At 32.0% G+C, this 16,205-nt stretch overlaps 1 protein-coding gene across 9 annotated transcripts in view; it reads right to left on the reverse strand.

Annotated features, from left to right (window-relative positions):
* Positions 1–16,205, reverse strand: part of PPP1R12A (protein phosphatase 1 regulatory subunit 12A) — a 142,782-nt gene that overhangs the window by 33,816 nt on the left and 92,761 nt on the right. For 6 of the 9 annotated variants that reach the window (XR_001515724.1, XR_001515725.1, XM_006774706.2 and 3 more), the window contains exons 9-14: positions 11,395–11,519; positions 5,663–5,878; positions 4,357–4,451; positions 3,469–3,573; positions 2,136–2,303; positions 1,562–1,738 (exon numbers count right to left, since the gene is read on the reverse strand). Coding sequence is in view for 7 of the 9 variants with exons in the window: in XM_006774706.2 (XP_006774769.1) it covers positions 1,562–1,738; positions 2,136–2,303; positions 3,469–3,573; positions 4,357–4,451; positions 5,663–5,878; positions 11,395–11,519 (886 nt within the window). In the remaining 2 variants the exon portion in view is untranslated. The remainder of the gene's footprint in view (positions 1–1,561; positions 1,739–2,135; positions 2,304–3,468; positions 3,574–4,356; positions 4,452–5,662; positions 5,879–11,394; positions 11,520–16,205) is intronic. The other 3 variants (XM_006774709.2, XM_006774708.2, XM_015571118.1) reach the window with 3 other exon arrangements.

The raw sequence follows: 16,205 nt of genomic DNA on the forward strand, positions 1-16,205 counted from the left end.
GTTTTGGCTGAAATGTAAATTTAATGACAGAAACTAAAGATGCAATGATAGGAAAGAAAATATTTAACATTAAAAATAACGTTTTGTTACTTTTTATATGCTCACCACAAATATTACTGTAAGAATCTTACTGTTAGGATGCACTATGAGGCACCAAAGACAAAGGCTGTATAAAACTGCCCATTTATGAACACTATGTGTCAGAAATAAAACAAAGTTAATCTGGTCGGTATTTTACAAAAAAAATATCAGTTATGTAGCTAATTAAATTCTGCAAGAGTAAAATATAAAAAAGGTTACACTTAGCTTCCCACTTTCCTTCTTTCTCAAGAGGAAAAACAAAATTCAAAGCTGGACCTGTCCAGTGTAGTTCAGTGGTTGAGCATGGACCTATGAATCAGGAGGACCTATGTCTGAGTTGCTGGCTCAATTCCCAGTGGGGAGCATGCAGGAGGCAGCTGATCAATGATTCTCTCTCATCATTGATGTTTCTATCTCTCTCTTCCTCTCTCTTCTGCTCTGAAATCAATAAAAAACATAAAGCTAGGGACTATGATATAGCAGAAAGAAGACTGTACTGATTCTTCTGTAATCCTGGATGCAGCTTTAGCTCTTACACTAACTAAATAAAAGTGGGAAAGTCACTTATTTCTGGATCTCAGTTTCCTTCTGTAAATTGAGAAGATATCCTTTCCACATCTATGATTCCACACCACTGACAGAACACATAATAAATGCATGGCTTCTAAAAATATTTAATTAATGAGTGCCTTCTATATACCAGAATTAAAACTAAGTGAATGAATTAAACAGTTAAAATTATTTGGCTTATACATATGCACAAGAAGCCACTTTTCCCCAAGAGAATCTTAAAATGAAATTCTCAAAGGTAACAGCAAAAACCATTTAACATCCATCAGATTTCTTAATAATGAGGGGAAACAATGAGAATAAAAATACCTGTTTTTGTCATGTTCCATCTAGTTTTCTTTTAAATATATTTTTATTGATTTCCGAGAGGGAGGGAGAGGGTGAGTGCAAGATAGAAACATCAATGATGAGAGAGAATCACTGATTGGCTGCCTCTTGCATGACCCCTACTGGAGAGCAAGCCAGCAAGCCTGGTATGTGCCCCTGACTAGAATCGAACCTAGGACCCTTTAGTCTGCAGGCCAACACTCTATCCACTGAGCCAAACCAGCTAGGTGCATCTGGTTTACCATGAGTATGATCATGTGTGGATAGATCTTCATTACAAAAATATTTTGAATGAAACCAACCATTAAAAACAGTAAGATGGCTAAGTAAACAGACAACTGTTTGTCTCAAAGCCTTTAAAAAAAACCATCAATTCTGTTCTGGGTGGGTTAGCAAGCCTGAATGCTAATTAATGGCTAACTATATCAATTTTCATGGTTCTGAGCTGATATAGATTACTTCCTTTATTATCCTAATGGAGAGATGGTGGTCAACTTCACAAGATTACAGAAACAAAACAAAACAAACAACTTCCATCACTGGGCAAGATATAGCAGCAGTTCTATTAAGGACCTTTACACACCTGCGTCTCTCCCTGACCTCTGATGTGGAGGAGACAGTGCCAGCAGTAGTTGTAGTCAGGGTTGTGGTAGAGGCTGCAGCATTTACAACAGTTGGAGCAACAGGAATGGTCACTGCCGTAGGAACACTGTCCTTTTCTTTTTCAGTACTATCCTCAGCCCACAAACGATTTGAGGTACTATAGCATCACAAGCAGCAACACAAAAAGAGAAAAGGAAAACAGCTAAACAATGAAAGCACTTTCTAGCAGCTGAAAACATGTGACTACAGGGATGGATTTTTTTAAAATACAAGGCAAGACGTTTTTTAACTATGAACCGAAAAGCTCAACCAGAGCTGTCAAAGAGAGAAATTTGTATTTTAAGCAGCCTAATTCAAGGAAAGTTTGTAATTCCGGAATCTAATTTATTTCCCCAGACATGCATCACAGCAACTTTTTGGAACCAATTTTTGTTCGTAAATGATTTTAACATGGTAAATGAAAAAATCCAGAGCCCCACAATTTTCTAAACAAAAACGCATGCACATACGTAAGCACATAGTAAGCCTGAACACAAAGTGTATCTGTGACTCACCTGCTTTGTGTGCCTGCTGAGGAAGAACCCGTTGTAATCTTTGTAGTAGTGCTTGTGCTGGAAAGCAGGCTTTTCTGAAGCCCAGCTGCAGAGGTAACTGTTGGTGTTGATGTGGTGCTTGGAACACTAGAACTAATCAAATCATCTTGTCTTCTACCAAAGGAGCAACTAAAGGAAAGAGTCATATCTCTATAGAATGTGTTTGTATGTGTATTCTATAGTCAATGTCTATACATTTTAAGATTCACAAGGCTAGGGGAAATCTAAAAAACTGTGTTCCTAAATACACCACCAGCTCCAGCACCAAGAGTTGCACCTACAACTTGCTAGAGTTTAGATAATTTCACTAATTTGGTAGTGTATCATTTTACTGCACCCCCCCTCCTTCAACAAAATGCAAAGATGATCTGATTTGATATTTTACATTATCTGGAACTGTTCCAGACCATAAGGTCATGTCTGTCTGGGTCTGAGAAAAAATACTGTGGTTTGGATTTACTCAAGAAAGTTAAGACTGACATTTTTGAAGAAAATTGTTTCAGCAATGGGTCACATCCTTAGGAGTGATCCATGCCTTACTATATTTCTTTGTCTTTTACTCTATTTTTTGGTTGCTTTTAGCCATGAAATAATTATTTGCCCCTCTAGCCCCCCATATAATATTACCAACATTCTTATTCAAAACATTTCCATAGCTCTGAGTCCTAAGACAAGTGAAAAATTTCTAGGTCACCAAATAATGACCAGGTCAATTAAGACACTGATCTATTTCAATTGCTCCAGTCAATTATATAAGGAGCTCCTTTTTCACATGCTACAATCCAAAAGATACTTCAGAATATATCAAATTAATTATATATATATTTATGTGTATATACACACACACACACACACACACACACACACACACATACATATACACACACACACACATATATATATATACATACACACACACAGCAGGTCCTCAAATAACATCGTTCGCTCAATGTCATTTCATTATAATGTTGATGAGAAGCCGTAGGAACTTAACTCTTATTTATATTAATCAGCTTAAAGTAAAATTGGTTTCATCATATGACGTCTTGCTTAAAGTAGCAGAACCTACTGACATTATGTGAGGACTAAATGTAATATAATAGGAAGGCATCAGTAGGTGCAAAGTTTCACTCATTTTAAAATATATTCTGTTTTTCAACGTTTTATTTAAACATCAAATGATATATATTTTTAAAAGCACATTTTCTTATATAATATTAAATTGAGGAATTCAAACCAACGACCTCATATTTTTATAAAATACATAAAAGTCACTTAAGAATTATATTACTACCTTTTATGATAAGTTGATCCTTCATTAATTGAGCTATTCCTTTTGAGATCATCTTCCCATTTTCTTCTTGTATAGGAACTACTTGTTCGCAAACTTGAAGAGTCTCTGAAAAACAATATACTTCAGATTCTGATAAATAATTTGTAAGTAGGGTTAAGGAAGCTGTACATTAATAAACATTAGTAGAAATAGAAATTAAAAAAAAAGTCCCTTGGGAAAATACTCTGGAATATTTATTAAGAACTGGAAGTAATTTTAGTTCTAAAATTCTATCCCTAAGGTATAATGCTATTTATAGGGGGGAAATTAAGATGTTTGCAGACATTTAAATTATGATCACAAAATATTAGAAATTTAAATGTCTATAGTTTTAAGAGGGGAAGTGGTTACTTTAATTCAACAGATCTACGCTATGGAATATTATGTACTGATGAAAAACAATCTAAGATTGCATATGAGATGTTAGATTAAAAAAAGGTCAAGATACAAAATTGTAGGCTTTAACGTGATTACAACTATATTAAAAAGCTTACACTCTATCTGCTGAAAAATAGGAGGAAACAAACTAAATTAAATAGGGCATTTTTTTCTACCCTTCTTTTTCCCCCCTTTTCTGTATGTTTTACATATTTAGAGAGTATGTACTACCTTGTGACCTCATTTGCCACCACTGTCCCCTCGCTGTGCTCCACCACATATCTTTTTTCACTATTCATGAACAGAGCAAGCCAGAACTTCCTCAAGAGTCCTTGGAATTCTATTAGGAATACCCTCCCTCTCTTCCCATAACCCATATCCCACATAATTACAACAATGCTCATGCTTTAACTCTCATGCTAGATAATAAAGACTTTATAGGAAAGATAAAGCAAATCATAATGAATCTACCTGTTTTCTTTCTCTTCAATGTCAGATGTACTGGCTAGTCGTCTTGGTATTGTAGGTGCAACATATGCAAGCCTAGTTCCTTTACTATCTTTCTCCTATAAGACAGAAAAAAAACAACAACAAAAAACCCACGAGTAAAAATAAATGTGTGATAATTATAGGTACTGCCAAGGGTATTTATTTAACAGCCATCACAGTTTATTTTATAGTATTTCCATAGCTAAAATCTAAAATTGATACCTATTAATAGTCAAGTACTATAAACACTTAAGGACAGCCTATTCAAACTAATTTTCTTTTCTTTCTCTTTTGATCTAAAATTAGACAGCATTCTAACATAAGAAAAGAAAAATTCCTCCACATTTTAATGACTCTTTCTAAAACTACTGTAACAGATTACTTAAAGTAATGTAGTATCAGAAAGTAAACTATCCTTATGGTTCATTAACTAAGTCCCAATGACTTAACACTTATGTTATATAAGGTATTATCTTGATATTCTACCCTTTAAAATGTAACAATACAATATTCAAAACAAAATTATTTAAATTATATATAAATATATATCTCCAAGTTTGGTTGAGAGTGTTTAAACAATAACATCTGATACATCCCAACTATATTGGCACCCATATATATGTTGGAAACAATAGGGCAATAAATTCATACAAAATAAAAATATTAAAATTACTTGATGCAACATTCCATTTCTGAATTTCTGATACAATAAAACACTCCTAAACAGAGAGAGAAAACTCTATGGAAAAAATGTCCAAGCACTAAAAATGCAGAATATAAATAATCTAACTATATAAAATAACACTGAATGAACTGTGGTACATTCCATGTGATGCAATATAATACTGCCTTTCAAAATATAGTTATTAAAACTACTCATGAAGACAAAATTGCCTGTGATGTATCAGATGGAAAAGCAGGTAAAAAAGTTGCAGATACTAGATAAATGCAACTTAGGAGTATAATCACATTCTAGAATAAATGTGTTCCTAAACTTTGGAAAACTTATCTAATAAATAAAATAAACTTGCTCCTTGATATATTTTATGGTAAATTCTCAAGTAAGATAAAGAGTTCCTTTATTGAGCGTAGTCTAATCATATGTAATGATTCCATATAGATATTTGTTTAAGGTAGGGACATTTGTACTGACATTAAATTATTAAGTCAGGTGAATTAAGTTGATACATAGATCTAATGATACATAGTAGAAAATCCAAGGGATCTGACGTTGCTAAAAAACAAATCATTAGAGTTTTCATAGAAACCAGATTGTGAAATACATTACCTTTTCTTTATTATCCAAAGAGGAGGAAAGCCTGGGACTTGATGCTGAACGCATAACACCTGCAGTGTCTTTTTCTTTCAGAGCCTCTTTAGATGCCGTGATCTCTGCAAGTGCACCATAACTACCAGTCTTCCTAAGTCCTAACCTCCACGATGCAGGAGACTCATCTTTTCTCTCTTCTTCTTTGGAAGAAATTTTTGTAGCTGAGGTTGGAAACTGTTTTTATTATTAAGGAGAAACAAAAAAGAATTATCAAGAGATCATTCCTTAAGCTGGAAATAGTAAGTTTACAGAAAAAAAAGATTAAAATTAGTTAATAGTTTCAAGAATAACACTTTTACTAAGCAGGTTAATGTCTTAGTCAAAAGTGAAAAGATCTAAAACTGAAAAAGGAATGAACTACCTTTCCAGGAGTTAGATTTAGAAAACACACTGCACACTTCATATCACTCAGAAAAATTACGCTGCAAATACAGAGAAAAGAAATGAGCACACCAATAAGGACTTAAAACCATGCATCTTTGGAACCAATATTCATATTAAACTTGTTATGTTGTAACCGAACATAAACCCTTGCACATTGAAATGCCTCACCATAGATTTTTCTCCCTTACTGGGCACAAGAACAATGCCAGTTTTGCGCAAGCCCTGCCTCCATGATGCGGGATCTACTGATTCCACCACAGGCATGATAGGAGCAATGAACTCATACTAAAGCCAATTAAAATAAGACAGGTAAAGAGATAGATTGAAAGCATGAAAACAGAAAAGGAAGTTATGAAAAAAAAAACACTTTTTTCTTTCATAAAAAATTTTTACAAATAAGTTAAAATCCAGTAAGTGGGTAATAATACAATTATTAAAAGTTATTGAAAACAAGTTCCACTTTTAGCATGAAAAAAATCTAAAGAATATAATAAACGCCTAAAGCAGTCAAAGGCACATAGAGCAGATAATATTATAGAATGTGAATGAACAAACTATTTCACTTCAAATTTTTTTAAATTCATTTATATATTTGGGTTAAAAATTTTAAATTCAGCATAATCAATAAAAAAGTAATGTGACATCTTCTAGTTACAATTTTTTCAGTAATATTTTAATATCATAACCTTATATTTACTGTTTGATTTTTCCACTAAACATTAAACATTTTAACTAAAAACTTTGGTACAAATATTAATTTCATTTCCAGGGCTTTCCTTCCAATAGTCCTAAAAATGAAACATCTGTTATCTTTAACTAGTTCACATCACCAACTTCACTTACAGAATTTAAATATTCAATCACAGTGAAATATAGATGGTGAATATGCAACTAAATAGTGCTGCAAGCATAGGATATGACTATTTTAAAAAAATCACTTCTTTCATATTTACTGCCAAAATTTGCTATAATTAGCAGATTAATAGAGCTTGCTGAAGCACCCATGATGACAGAGGGCCATTTCACCAGACAAAACTGTTATAGGACACCCCTGGTACTTCCAGTAGTTAATTCCCATCAATAGGGATGAAAACAGACATATGATATACAACATTCCCTGACGGGTGTACTGAGGCATTCCAGGGTGCAGAACAAAATCACAGGAGCACTATGGGGTATTTTAAAGTTTTGAAAGAAGCAGAGTAACACCTGTTGGACACTGTACAAACTGTCATTATTAACTTATTTGCACTTAACTACTTAATAAATGAAACAAGTATTTCTTTCAGCCAAGTGGCACTGTGAAAAGATAAATTAGTAAGACACTAGGGGCTCCATGAATTGGAAAAGCTCAGGAACCACATGGCAGGCATTGAGGTGACTGGTTATTGATTTCTGAGATTAAAGTTATAGTCCTTTAGAACAGGCGTTGGCAAACTCTTTTCTGTAAAAGGCCAAACTGTAAATTTTAGACTTTGAGACCACAGAGTCTGTTATAGCTACTCAACTATGTTGTTGTATCACAAAACAGCCACAGGAAATACATAAGTGAAAAATGTGGCTGTATTCCAATAAAACTTTATGTAGAAACACTGAAATTGGAATTTATGTCACAAAATACTCTTTTGATTTCCTCCCCTACAACCATTAAAAAAATTTGGAAGCCACTCTTACCTGTAGGCTATATAAAAGCAGGTAGTGGGGGCCAGCTTTGGTTCACAGACCATGGATACCAATCCCTACCCATGAACCTCCCCCAAACTGGAAACAAATGTTACTTCTCTATGATAAGAAGGTCAGATAGCAGATAACATTTACTGAATGTAGTAATGGAAACAAACATTTAACAAATGTTTATTGGTGTCAGGCCCTAAGCTAAGTGCTTCACATGGGTTATCTCATTTAATTCTTACAACCATCAAATGAAATACTATTACTATTGTAGAGTTGAGAAAAATGACGCAATATTATAAATCCTGAAATAAATATTGGTTGCACTATAATGACTGACATACTTCCATTCTGTCCAACATTAATTTGCTTTTAAGTTCTGGTGTATATATTCAAAAGCACCTTTCAGTTTTATTTGAAATATAAAGGCCCTCTCTAAAATACTCACCTATACTCACTCCCTGAAACTCTTATTTTAGCTTTAATGATAGGGCACTACTTTGACTTTCCTACTCTTCGGATCAGTCCCCCTTTTTGATCTTTTTGTCATTCTTGTAGTTGGCAAGTTTCCTTGTCATAGCCCTGCAACGTAAGTACTCCAAGAGTTTATTATCAGATCTATGTTCTCTTTCCAGTTTCTTCTCCTGGTGGCTGGGTGTAGGGTGCTGTCTAGTTCTTCAGGCTAAATATTAATTGCATTCAGCTTATTCTTCAATTTGTTACTCTCTAGCTCAGTTTGACTTCTAAATTCCCATTCTTGATCATCCCTGAATTTCTATTTACCTTTAGAAAAAACACACAACACAACTTGTTATAGTTCTTATATTTTACCATTTAGTTTGGGGCTCTATATTACTTTGAATGAGCCTAAATCAATGTGGTTTTAATCAATGGTTTGTTCTTTGAATGGTTGCTAATACTGTAGATAATCTTACTGAGTATTATACAAAATGAAGGTGTGGTATCAAACTACAGGTTGAAACAAACTTAAGAAAAGCTATAATGTTAAATTGAAGTACATAAAATAGTACTGAACATAATAAGAGGCTTTAAAAAAATCATACACTAATGATAAAAAGATCACACCAACCATTAAAAAATAACACTTCAATTTTTTTGTACACTATGAATTTACTGCTTTGAATAAAATGTGTCTATTAAGCCTTAAAAAACAAAGACTGAAACAATATAATCTTTAAATTAGGTTATGATGCTTGAAATTGAGAATTGGTATTTCTAAGTATTCAAGTTATAGAAGCAAATAATTATCAAGTTAATTTAATTACAAAATCAGAATTCTGAGTAAGAATTTTATAAGCAAACAAGTAATCAGCTCACTAACAGAGTTATTAAGTGTTTGCTTTCAATTAGGGTAGTTGGCATAAATCAAGAAGTAAATTGCCATAAATTTGGAGCTATGCTTGAGAAAAATACAATTAATCACAAGAAGTCTATTGTAAGGAAGACATGGCTTAGCCAAGTACTCAAAAGAATGACAGCCAGTTTAATGGCCAACTATTCCAAGGGGATGGAGCTTTTGAGGAACTTTTGCTAATCCACATTCTAACAAATAATAAATCAAAAGAGCTAAAATTCATTGAAGAAGTATACAGAGGTTATATAATTAAATAAGACTTTAATTAAAGCAGCTTGTGGTGACACCAGTTATGTATGACATGATAACCAAATTCTCCATAAGCAGCTGGAGAATTCTATTTGAAAGCATATATAATTTTAATCATATGAACATGGGATCTAGCTGAACTCAAGAAACCCTTAGTTCTAGACTGTAGAAGGTTAAGACAACTACTCATTCATACAGTTTCCTGATACTCAAACCACACAAGTGAAATCCATACATTTCTACCACTAAGAATTCACATTATTGATTTCATTAGGAAAAGTTTTAGAAGAGGATTAGTACTAACAGTATAGATTTAAAAAAATTCTCTTCTTTATGATTTTAAAAGACTCACATTTTGACCACTTGGAGCCAAGTACAAAGATTAGCAAGATTGACACTATAATAGAAACACTAGGGATTTTAACATTAGTTCTCAAACTCATGCAAACCAAATAATGTCAGATAAGCAACAAAATAAAAAATGACAGCTACACAAAATGTACAATCCCTGAGTGCACCCTTGATTTGAAAAAAGAAGTTAGGAAAACATAACTCTAACCAGGAGGGAAATTGGGGAAATCTTGAGTATGGTCTGCACATTAGTGAAAGTAGATAATAATAGTATTATATCAAAGTTAAATTTCCTAAGTATGATAATTTTAGTGTGGGAGTGAAAGATAATGACTTTGTGCCTATGAGATACTCAAGTATTTACAGCCAAGTGTTATATTGACTGTAACCAATTCTTAAATGGTTCAGCAAAAAGGATATGTGTGGAGTTTGTGCATGTGTGTTTGTGTGTTTGTGTTTATATAAAAAGAGGTGAGTGAGTATACTCCTTAAAGATAAGTAAGGGCCAGTGGAAAAGAAGTCTTTGAAAACAGATAAGTAGGTAAAAAACAACTACACAGAACTCTTAATCTTAAATTTGGGTTTAAAGAGGTACAGGTTCTGGAGTAGAGGGAAAAATAAAGTATTTAAAAAGATTAACACACTAGTTAAAAAGCACTGTTTGGTGAGAAAAGAAAACAAGAAGGACAAAGAACAAATGGAGGACAGAATAAGGGAGAAGAGGAAGAAATGACTAACATTTTGGGAGCTTTAGTCACTAGCCAGACTCTCAACAAAAGATTACAATGTTAACTTCCTATCTTTGTTTATTGTTTATATATACACTAGAGACCCGATGCACGAAATTCATGCAAGAGTAGGCCTTCTTTCTCCTGGCTGCTGGCACTGGTTTTCCTCTGGCACCCGGGCTTCCCTTTGGCACTCGGGATCTAGGCTTCCCTCTGGCCGCTGGCAGGCATGTGGGACCCAGGCTTCCCTCTGGCCGCCAGCAGGCACCCGAGACCCAGACTTCCCTTGCAGGCCTGGCTTCGTCCAGAAGGATATCCGGTCTAATTAGCATATTATGCTTTTATTATTATAGATATCTTTTTTTTTTTGACAGGTAAGGAAGATAGTAACTCACTCAAGGCATAAACTTAAAACAGATGGGGGTCAGGAGCTAATCTCTGATTTGTCATCAAAGATAATGCTTTTACTGGTAAGCCGTACTTGCATGCTTAGTGCTTTGTACTGAGCTAGAAAATCTATATTCTAGTTTTTTTCATTGACTTGTGGTAGTATATTTTGTGCTTAATTTAATGTTCATGTAAAACTACAAAAATGCACCTTTGCCTAACAGAGATAAATGATAAAAAAAATCTGTTTCTCAGTTTCAATTGAAATAAAAACTACCATGATTATTAATTTTCATATGAAAAGTTTAATCCTTCCACCATTGATTTCTGATAACTATTAACTATAATATCAACTGCAAAAAGCATTAAAATATAAGGATTCAGAGGAAATCTAGTCAAATTAAAGAAAGAAAAATATATTCTTACTCTCAAACCTTAAATATTTTAGGGATAAATTATAAAAATTTAGAACTGTCTTAATGTTTTAACCCAAACAGTACTTAAACAGAAGATATGCATTTTTAGCAAACATAATTTTGGCTTACCTTTTTTATAGGTGATGTAGGTGTTGCCTGACCAGATGGCACAGTAGGTGTTGTAACAGCTACAGGAGCTGCTTGTGTACTAGAAGTATTGGCATTAGTTACAGAAGCCATGGGTTTTGTCTTATCTATTTTAAGAAAAAAAAAAAAGGAAGAACAGTAAGAGTTCAGATTCTATATGAATTTGGTTTCAATGGCTGGGAAAATACAATTTTATATTCCATTTTTGTTTAAGGTTTTGTTAATTCAAAGTCTTTTCCCACTATTAGTATCCCTTTTAACACGTAAATTTTTAATGGAGTTTCTAGAAATGTCTCAGTATATATGTTAAAGTAAATGAAATAATATGAAAAAATACAAACAAAGCTTTAAAAAATAAAAAGCATAAATAGAATCTGACTTGTACTTTTAACATATGGAAATTTAAAATATATTTACAATTAATCTTTAAAACTTGAATGCATAAGTTCAATGTAAGTAAAAAAATTACAAGAGCTGTGCAATTTTTTAATGTTTAAAAACTTATATATCTTAAGCTGATATTCTTTATTCCAGAAATCTAGAAGTGCTTTTTGTCAATAATCAGCTTAGATTCCTGACAAAAAAGTATGCTTCAAAGTGATAAAAAACATGCTTTTTCATCCCTAAACAGTCTATAGTTAAATGGGTATAATATCAGGTAAAATCTCTTTCCACAATATATCAAGACAATTTCTAACTAGTAATGAATCACTTAGAGAAAGATTTTTGAAAATATTAGAAAAATCAATCTGATGATAGAAAAAATCCAGACTGTATTTGAACATATAAATCAGACTGGCTTTTACCAAAATGATCACCTATAAATTAAATCCTTAAATTAACTGTAATTTATAAATGAACTAGAAAAGTTACTTTCCAAATGGTTATAGGTCATTTTACCTAGTTTTAAAGTATTCCTTTGGTTTCAAAATGGGGTAGGACAGGTGTCCTTCTAGAATCTAGACTTTAAGAAAGAAGTATAGTGCTTTAAAGCCTTATGAGAAACTCATTTTCATTATACTACCTTACTCCCTCCTTCAGATCACCAGCTTTCCAAAAAAAATCTTCCATCTTGTCATGATTGTATGTTGTTATACTTTAAAAGTAGACTTCGGGGCAAGTATAGACATCCTACCAACAATGTGAATTTGCAATGATTCATTCACTTCTATTTACAATTACATAAACATCCATAAGATGTTAAGTTGAAAAGCATATCTTAAACTATACCCAAGGACATGGCCAAACTGTCACATTTGAAAACTACTATAACCTTAGGTTTTCAAATAAACTGAATCAGCTAGACTCAGTCCAGTAAATTTATTTTCATTGTTAACTAATACCTCTTTTCCTTCAACAGAAGCTAAGCTTATCAGCACAGTTAAATACAAATCATGAATAATCTAATTAGCCCATCTTCCTAGAAAATAATCCATTTAAATGGAGCAAGTAATTCAACATGTATTTGTTGTCTGCAAACTGCAAGAACTGTCTAGGTCCTGGAATGTATCAGTCAATGAAAAGACAAACTATCTTAATTGTACAAAGTTTACAGTCTAGTCGAAGAGATAAATAATAAAAGATAAACTTCAACAGATTTTATTTTTTCTTTTCTCCCTATTTGCTTTTCGTTTAAAAATTTGTTTCTTATCAGTGAAATATACAATTCAAAGAATGTATATGCATGCATGTAAACATTTATGGTTTAAGAATAATGAAACAAACTCCAGGTGTCTACTATCTAGCTTAAATAAACATTATTAATATTGCGGAAGCTCTTCTATCCATTTGATTTCAATGAAGAATGAAAATTTTCCAAGTCCTAATGGAAAAGAACCTAAAAGCAAAAATATAACTCCTTTTTCTCATTCCCTCAACTACTTCTCAAATTTATAAATTATTTGAAAGGAAATTATACTTTTGGTTAAGTTCCTATTTTTATATGATTTATGAAAAGAATACCAATTTAAAAACTGGTTTAGTACATAATTGGTGAAAGAAAATTCAGCAAAATTGTTATTTTATGTCAAAGAGTTTCCCAAGAACATAATCATACAAAAAGTAGAAAAAAAGGAAACAGTTTAGAAATTGTCAAATCAAGCTGTAGCCCTACAGGGAAATGGTTACTTTCTTAAGCTTGCCAAATAAAAGTATGATAAAGTCTTGTTGATATTAAAAGAGAGAAGGAGCCACACAGCATTTACTTGGATTAATTCTCGAGATAGAGTCAAATTTTCCTGGCACAACTCACTATTAGCAACAGGAAGAACAAAATTATCATAGTACAATGCTTCAGAGGAACATTTAAACTTAGCTCAATGAGAAACTAAGCAGAGAGTGGTTGGTATGCTTAAGCCCCAAACAAGGAACTGATACAATACAATTTGATGATAATTAGTTCTATTTATATTTATAGAATAGTAGAGTTTAAAAAACTATCCAGATCATCAAGTCAAATTCTTCTCATTTTACAAGCAAGGAAATTTCAACCAAAAGAGGTCAGGAATATTGCTATTCAGTGGCAAGACAGCCTAAATCTGTCTTTTGTTTGTTTTAAATAGCTCCTCAGTGTCTACCATTGAACAGTGAAGTATATAGAAGGGACCAATTTAAAAATATATATATCAAAAATCTCTGTGCGATGCCTGGATTTTCAGTTCTTAAATTCTACCGTGAGTAGTAAAAGATTTGACAAATTAGGAGATCTGGGTGCTAGTCCTGGCTTTTTTGTTCACATGTGCATATAATCTAATTCCTAATTATATATTTTACTATAGATTGGGGGCCAAGGCATGTTGCACAAGAAGATTAACCATATAAAAATAATGTTAAGTACTTACAAAAGTATCTGGGACAATTTAAATTTAAATGATATCGTTCCATCTTGAACATGAGAAATAGCACAAATTTAACTGAAGTGATATTAGGTTAAATCAATAGTGTAGAATTTTATACAATTATTATATGAAAACCAACACGTACTAGTAAAGCAATTGACTGCCATATAATACCCATTTAAAGCAGGTATTATAACCATGATTTTAGAGAAATCTGAAATTAAATAAATCAACCACACCTATAATTACATGCATGAATCAATCCATGTTCTTAAAAACTGTGCATGCTGATTCTCATATAATTTGCTTTTATAATTAGAAACATTTTAGTGTGTTATAGAAATAAATTATAATATTCAATAACTATTGCTTTAGCTTCCAATTTTACCCACATTACTGTCTCACCAAGGCAAGGTATACTTACCTAAACAGCAATGTGACAGCAATAAATAAATAAAAATTAAAGCCCTAAGTGACAAGAATGTAACTACATATATATATATATATATGTATATGTATATATATATACATATATGTGTGTGTATATATACACACATACACATATATGAACTCTGTGTATTACTGAAAAATAATTGTACGATTAGCCGTCTTTCTAAAAAAAAAAGAGGGGGGAATCCAAAACATATTACCTGTTAACAAAGCTAGTCTGTATCTGTTTAGCAATATCTCATTTTTAATGGGAAACTTATGTTCCTCAACATGTGTTTATATGGTAAACTTTGTCTTCTCCCATTTTCTTATATAAAATATTTTGTTGAGTAAAGATAAAGTGATTCAAAACTGTTACTGTTTCTAGAGGAGATATAGGTAGTACAAGAAATTCTAGGGTTCCATTTTGTGTTTACTAATGACCAAACTGGTTTTGATAATGATGACAGATTTTTCAGTGAACTAAAAAATCTTACTGGAAATAGTATATTTTTTTCTGAGAAAGCTGTATTAAAACACCAGGTTATACAATTCAAAGACTGTCAAGTGGAATCTCATGCTATTCAGAAGTTTTGACTGATTAACTGATACAGAATAAGATAATAAATGTTAATTAGTAAAAGCAATTTGGTAAAATCTACAAAAATGTGGGTGAGAGAAAAAATACAGAAACAATTTCCTTGACTATATAAAGGAAAAGAATGTAAATTGTTATGGCAGCATTGGTAATGCAATTTAGTAGCATCTATGAAAATTGAAAACATGACTAATATCTGGTGACAGATGATTTGACTTTGGGTGGTGGGCACAAAATGCAATATATAGATTGTGTATATTAGAAATTTACACTTGAAACCTATATAACCTATTAACCATGTCACCCCAATACATTTTATTTAAAAATTAAAAATAAACTAACAAAATAAAATTTTAAAAAAATGTGACTAATATTTCAATTTTAAAGTATATCTACTAGAAAATCTCTCGCACTTATACACAAAGAGGCAATTACACAAATGATTACTGCAGCATTTCTTGCAGCAACAAAAAAATGGGAATAAGGTATGTATTTATCAGAAGGAAAATGAATGTATTTAATGAATATTATTTAGCAACCTAGGGGTAAATTGATATAGATATGAACAAATCTAAAAAATATAACTTTTGAGTGAAATAAAGCAAGTTGCATAACAATTCCTAAAGGGTAAAAATAAAAACAAAGAACAACGTTATAATTACTTTGTATTATTTCTGAATGTACTTGTAAGGTAAGAGTATAGAAATGGACTAGAAGATTACTGAAAAAAGTCATGATAGTAACTGCCTTTGGAAAGAAAACAAAGGGATGTAGACTAGGGTATATAAAGAAGACAACTATAATGTTTTAATTTTATTAAAAGATAATTTTAAAGCAAATATAGCTAAATGTCAATAGTTATTAAGTCTTGGTAGTTAAAATATGAATGTTTATTATACTTTAACTGTCTTTAAAATTTCTCAAAGTAA

This window comes from Myotis davidii, unplaced genomic scaffold, assembly GCF_000327345.1.
Source record: "Myotis davidii unplaced genomic scaffold, ASM32734v1 scaffold26, whole genome shotgun sequence".
Taxonomy (NCBI): domain Eukaryota; kingdom Metazoa; phylum Chordata; class Mammalia; order Chiroptera; family Vespertilionidae; genus Myotis; species Myotis davidii.